This window comes from Entamoeba dispar, genomic scaffold, assembly GCF_000209125.1.
Source record: "Entamoeba dispar SAW760 scf_1105229460399 genomic scaffold, whole genome shotgun sequence".
Lineage (NCBI taxonomy): Eukaryota > Evosea > Mastigamoebida > Endamoebidae > Entamoeba > Entamoeba dispar.
Genome location: NW_001854173.1, coordinates 1,125 through 7,420, shown reverse-complemented (window position 1 = coordinate 7,420; position 6,296 = coordinate 1,125). Strand labels below are relative to the sequence as shown.

General features: G+C 21.7%; 4 protein-coding genes across 4 annotated transcripts, besides 13 other annotated features; 1 reads left to right on the top strand and 3 right to left on the bottom strand.

Annotated features, from left to right (window-relative positions):
* Positions 1–886, bottom strand: EDI_088680 (uncharacterized protein; the record flags this gene model as incomplete). The annotated part of the gene is made up of 1 exon (XM_001737141.1): positions 1–886. A coding segment is annotated over one exon (886 nt), but the record flags the coding sequence as incomplete, so codon positions are not given.
* Positions 578–603: a sequence feature (AT_rich).
* Positions 638–662: a sequence feature (AT_rich).
* Positions 775–918: a microsatellite.
* A 52-nt stretch (positions 919–970) lies between these two features.
* Positions 971–1,047: a sequence feature (AT_rich).
* Positions 1,048–1,078: 31 nt separating this feature from the next.
* Positions 1,079–2,218, bottom strand: EDI_088670 (activating signal cointegrator 1 complex subunit, putative; the record flags this gene model as incomplete). Its single annotated transcript, XM_001737140.1, has 2 exons — positions 1,079–1,607; positions 1,698–2,218. The coding sequence occupies 2 exons, from the start codon at positions 2,216–2,218 to the stop codon at positions 1,079–1,081; spliced, it is 1,050 nt and encodes a 349-aa protein (XP_001737192.1).
* Positions 1,235–1,262: a sequence feature (AT_rich).
* Positions 1,295–1,350: a sequence feature (AT_rich).
* Positions 1,609–1,692: a sequence feature (AT_rich).
* A 2-nt stretch (positions 2,219–2,220) lies between the features above and the next one.
* Positions 2,221–2,293: a microsatellite.
* Positions 2,294–2,303: 10 nt separating this feature from the next.
* Positions 2,304–2,371: a sequence feature (AT_rich).
* A 387-nt stretch (positions 2,372–2,758) lies between these two features.
* Positions 2,759–2,825: a sequence feature (AT_rich).
* A 35-nt stretch (positions 2,826–2,860) lies between these two features.
* EDI_088660 (uncharacterized protein) lies at positions 2,861–3,278 on the top strand (the record flags this gene model as incomplete). Its single annotated transcript, XM_001737139.1, has 2 exons — positions 2,861–3,124; positions 3,177–3,278. 2 exons carry the CDS (start codon positions 2,861–2,863, stop codon positions 3,276–3,278), a joined length of 366 nt encoding a protein of 121 aa, XP_001737191.1.
* A 12-nt stretch (positions 3,279–3,290) lies between these two features.
* Positions 3,291–3,358: a sequence feature (AT_rich).
* EDI_088650 (uncharacterized protein) lies at positions 3,356–5,371 on the bottom strand (the record flags this gene model as incomplete). Its single annotated transcript, XM_001737138.1, has 1 exon — positions 3,356–5,371. One exon carries the CDS (start codon positions 5,369–5,371, stop codon positions 3,356–3,358), a length of 2,016 nt encoding a protein of 671 aa, XP_001737190.1.
* Positions 4,892–4,947: a sequence feature (AT_rich).
* An 813-nt stretch (positions 5,372–6,184) lies between the features above and the next one.
* Positions 6,185–6,296: part of a microsatellite that runs on past the window's edge.

Below are 6,296 nucleotides of genomic sequence, written 5' to 3'. Positions count from 1 at the left end.
TCTTATTGAGCATTTGATGTTTTTTAAATAAACGAATTGATTTTCTAGCATCTGTTTCTCTTTTAGAAATATCTTCAAATTCTTTTAATAATAAATCTCCTGTTTCTACATCTCCAATAAGACAATTTAATGTAGCTAAATTAATTAAAGAAGTAGGTGACATTTCTTCTTCATTATTAATACTTTCCATAATTTTTCTAATTAATGAAATTTCTTGTTCTATTGAATATAATCCAGTGAGATATTCTTTTGTAGTCATATCTTCTGCATTAATAGGATGTTTTGTAAATGTATGAATTTGTTTTGAATTTCCTAATCTTAATAATCCTCTAATTGCTGCATTAATACTTCTAATATTATTTCTATTATCCATACAATAATAAGTATACATTGCTTTTTCAACTAATCCAGCTGCAAAATATCCTTTAACTGAAACAGTTCTTGTAACTTCATTTGCTTTTAATCCTAATTGTTTCATTCTTATCCATGTTTTATCTACTAAAATTCCATCACCAACTCTAGCAGCTGAATTAATAATATTAGTAATTGTATGAAGATCTTCTTTAATACCACTTTCAATTAATTTTTTATATAAATAAATAACTTTTCCATAATTTCTTTCTTGTGCTGCATCAGCAAATAATTTATTAATATAAATTATACTTTTTTGTGAAAATCCTTCTTCAATTTCTTCTTCTGCTCTTCCTATTGGATTATATGGTGCAACATTTTTAGATACTTTCTCAAAATATTCTTCTAATGGATTTCCAATAATTTCTTCTTCTTTTTTATATCTTTGTTTTCTAATTTTCTTTTCTTCTTTATCTGTTTTCTCTTCTATTTTTCTTTCATTAATTTCTTTTGATGTTATATTTTCTTCACTCATTTCTTTTATTTTTTTAAGTTTTTATTTTATTTAGGGTTATTTATTATTTTGTATAATATATCATTGTTTCACCTTTTTCAACACAATTAAATAATTAAAAATGATGTAAAAGAATGTTATATAATAAGAAGATAAATAAAGATTTAATGATAATAATAAAAGAGAGTAGTAATTATTTCAATTAAATGAATATTAAGGAAGAGGAATAGAATTAATAAGAGCATATTTAGTTCCCATTATTTTATTAATCATTGAAGAGAATACTAAAGACTCAGCTTTATATTTTCCAAATGATTTACCTGTATATTTTTTAACTATATCAGATGCATCAATAACAAAAGATTTTCCATTTTTTAATTTATTTGTATTAAATAATGTTATATGAAGAATAGCTTCATTTTGATTTTGATTATTTAAATATTTATTAAAAGTTTGTTTAATTTCTTCAATAATTTTATTTATTTGTTCATCATTTGTTTTTACTTTAATATAAATAACTCTTGTAGCTTCTTCATTTCCCATAGCACTAATTCCACATAATTCAAATAACAATGGTTTATTATTTAATATTGAATATATTCTTGGTGCCATATCTTCTAATAATTTAGATGCAACTTCAATTTGTTGGTCTGTACAAATAGATAATGTAGTTAATGTTAAATGCATTGCTTGAGGTTTTTGAAAATAATTTGGATTAAGTCCATCAATTTTAATCAATTGTCTATTTTATAAATTCTTTTTTTTTTTTCATATTTTCATTATTTTTTTTTAAAATATATTTATTTAGAGTAATAATAAAAAATAAACAAACTCTTGAAATGATTCTATTTGTTTTAAAAGGTCTGTTGATTTAAATGGAATTTGAATAGTATGTGTATTCTTAAGAGAACAAAAAACATTTATACATACATTTTTTAATCGTTCCATAGCTTCTCTAACTTTATCTTCATTAACTCCTTCAATTCTTACTAAATCAGGTGTATCGTCTGAACTTGCAAATGCAATTTTACATTGACATTCTTCTTTAATTGGAGTAATATTAATTCCTCCTTTTCCAATAATTTGTCCATGAAGTTTATTAGGAATTAATAATTTAATTGTACAATCAGTTGTTCTAGGTGTAATTTCTGCTTTTTTGAATATTTCTTCTACTTGTTCTTTTGAAGATAATGATGGAATATGAATACAATCAGGTTCATCACAATATTCTTTCATTTCATAATTTATTTTCTCTGAAATTTCATTTGAAATACTGAGATGAGGTTGAATACTTTTTTTTACTCTATATTTTCTGTTATCAACTTCAATAATATCGTATTCATCAAGACTCATCTTTTATTTTTTTAGTTTTATTTTTTCTTAAAAATTTAGATTTAAATATTATTCTTATTATTATTTTTAACTTTAAAAATTCTTGATAAATAAAATTATATAAGATTCAATATAAGAAAAAAAAATATTAATAATATATAAGAAATTTATTAACAAGACTTTTAATTACACTTTCTTCTTTAAGTTTTCGAGATATAATTGATTCAAAGAACCAATGAATTTAAATATTCATCTGTTGTTCCAACAAGTCCTTCTTCTTTCATTAATATTAATTGTTCAATAAATGCTGCTTTCGAATATTTATCCCCTCTCATTGCAATATCAATATATTCTTTAGGAACATTACAATATAAAGCAATTCTTTTATAAGTAGGAATATAAGGTTTGATTCTATTGTAATTATTTTCCATGCTTTAATTAATGAAATAAATAGTTTTTTAGTGTCTTTTTATTCTCATAGTTTGTCCTTTCGTTTGAGTTCTTTGATTCTATATCTGTATAATTTCTTCTATTTATAATTCATCGAGATTCTTCTTGACGTTTATTTTTTTATTTTTTTAAATTTATTTTAAGAATAACATAAAATAAATATTTATGTTATTTAAAAGAACTTAAAAACAAAACTAGAAAAAAGAAAAAATAATGTCAGTGAAAAAGCCAAGATTTGCTGTTTTACTTGAAGATTGTGAAAATGGACAACATGGAAATTTAACATTTGTGTCATACTTTCTTCAAAATGAAGATGATACTTCTTTATCAAATTGGAATGGAGAGTTCTTGTTTAAAGATGGAAGTTCATTATCATTTACTGTAAAATGTCCTGAACAATACCCAGCAGAAGTTCCAGAAGTTACATTCAAAAAAGTTCCTCGTTGTACTTCTAAAATTCAATTCAACAGAAATACTGTTTGTTATTGTTAAAAATTTTTAAAGAACAAAAAAAATACTAATATAATAGATAAGTCCTGTTTGTCAAATTTGCAAAGATTGGTTGAATATTGATTATAATAAACGAAATCTTGATGCATTATTCACTCTTATTCATGATAATTTGAAGTAAATTAAATGCTTCTTTTAATATATTTTAAATGATTTTTATTTTAAAAATAAAAAAAAAGTGATTCAAAATATTTATATTTAGTTTTGTTCAATATATCTTATTTTATGAATATTTGGACACTTTTCAATATAAATTGATTGACATTGAAATGGTAATAAAATATTTTCTATAAATTGACATCTTCGAATAATTAGTTTTGAAATAGAACAATGTGAAAGATCAATATTTTTAATCTTTTTTCCAACAATTCTGAGTGTTGTTTGAATAATATTTGAAAGAATAACATTTGAAACTTGATAAAAGACTTCATTATAGAATTGTTTTGAAGGAATAAAATTATTAAGATTCAAAATAACTACTGGAAGAGAATTTTTAATAATGTGAATAACTTCTTTATTGAGACAAGCAATATTTGTTTTACTTTTTGAAGAAAAAATAACATAGTTAGAATTAATATGATGAAGATCAATATAACGTTTTTTAGTTTTTACTATCACTCGTTTACATTTAATTTCTTCAGATAATATTCCATTATGATAAGATATTGTTCCAATATTTTGAATATTCCAGTTATTAATTGTTCCACTTAAATGAATTCTTGATATATAATTTCCTTTTATTTTTTCAATAATAGAATGTGATTGGATTGTTAATTTAATTAGATTGTTAAATTCAAGAAATTTAAATCTAGAGTTAACAACTCGAACAAAATGAAGACTCATTGGAAGTTTAATAAATTTAATAGAACAATCATAAAAAGAAATGTATTGAAGATTAAACATGAATAAATCAAGAGTATCTGTATTAATTTCAACAATCATCTTTTTTGTTTGAGAACACCAAAAATGAATAACATCATAAATAAAAAGAGGAGTATCTATATAGTTATCTGTAAAGTTTATTTTTATTTTTGTTGAGAAATAAATACCACATAAAGGAATTGTAATAGGAGTAATTATTGATATTTCAGAACAACAACAAACTCCAATTTTTTTTAATAATTTTGAATGAGCTAAGTCAATTTCAAAGTCTTTGCATTGATATAAAGAAAGAGATGTTAATGTAGTTAATATAGAATGCCAGTTACTTTGTATTCGAGTAAGATTTAAACATTCAATAGGAATATTGTTTAAGTTAAATTTAGCTTGTGGTGCTTCTATACTTAATATTTTTAATGATTGTGGAAAAACTAATTCAAATGAATCTTTATTTTTTAGTGTTATACTTAAGTTCTTAAGATAATAACAATCCTTAAGATTAATATGTTTAATGTCTTGAATCTTTTTTGAAAAGATTTTGATATTACATGGTAATGAATTATTAATTGTTTCATATTCTTCTTCTTTAAAATAATTTGGATCAACATAACAAGAATCAAAATAATGAAAGTATTGTTCAACTTTTCTTGTTAATAGTGCTATATGAATTTGAATAGATGGATATTCATGTTGAATTGTATAAATTTGAAATTGAAGAATATCTTCATCATATATAGAATAAAGAATAAAATGATATTTTGTTCTTTGAATATCAACATTATGAAAATCATAAATGATTGTTTCAGGAAATCTGAATTGAAAAAGTACATATACTGTTTTCAAATTCTTCAATTGATTTAATTTATTAAAATTAAAATAACTTGAATATCCAATTTTTAATTTTTTTAAATGAAAGAAGAATGGAATTGAATACATAAATTCATCAATACAATGTAATGTCAAACGTGTAATTGAGTATTCTTCAATTTTTGATAATAACTCAATTTGATTAGTGTTAAAAGGTTTAATAAAAGAATAAAAGATAGCACATGATTGAATTGTTCTTATGAATGTGATTTTGTTATTCCACGACCGTTTAAATTCCTCTACTTCTTCCAAATCTTTTAGTTCATATATTGTTTCTAAGTTTGTGAAGATATGTTTATTTTTTGAAATTTCTTTAAAATTGATATTAAATGGATTAATACGAATTGAATGAATTGTTTCTTGACATTTTTTATTAACACATAAAAGTGTTTTGATTGTAGTGATTGAATCACAATACAAAAGAATATTCATTAAATACACTCTTTCAAGTAATATTTTCCTTTTCATTTACTATTTTTTATTTTTATAAACACATTTAAATAACCATTGTCTTTTCGTGATATTATAATAATGATGTTTTATGGTTTTGTATCGTTTTAATTAACAATTCTTCTGATAAAATTCAACAGAAAAAAAGAAAAGGGTTTTTCTTTTCATTATTTAATTCAGAACACAATGATTTTATTTCAATATCACTTTAATAAAATGGTTATTTCATTAACTTACAATAATGTATTTTTTTTCAACGAACTTTTATGATATTTATATTATCTAATGATATCATTATACTCTAATATTTCTGTTTTTTTTTATTTGTAACTTATAGATTGATGAATTTATAGTTATGTGAATTTCTTTGTTTTTGTCAAATACAAGTTTTTTGATTCTTCAAATTGTTTGATTTGATTTATTTACTTCAGTAATTAACATTTTTATTAATACTCTGCACTTTTTTGTTTCAAGATGGTATGATTTAGTGATTTTTTCACTTTTAACATAGTTTTGAATAAAAATAACTGTTTCTTCATACGTCTTCATTACATTATGAAAATTAAAATGATCCTTGTAAGACTTGTATTCTTTTTACACTAGTCAATTCTTTTTTCAATACTTTGAATAAAATAAATCTACCGACATTATTTATTTATTCTATTTTATTGATAAATTCAATATCTAATCCTATCTTATTTTTATTCATTTCTTTAATCTTTCTATTTCAATATATTCTTTGATATATACCAATAAATGAAATGAAAAGTAATTTAATTATAAAAGACTGTTGATGTATTAAAGAAAGTGGTGGGTACTGAATATAGTATTAGAGTAAAGAAAATAGTTGAAAGATAAAAAGAAGAAACGAAAGATATAGAAGAATAAGAAAACACAAAGATTAGAAAAAGAATAAATAATGTTAGATAAAAAGAAGAAAGAA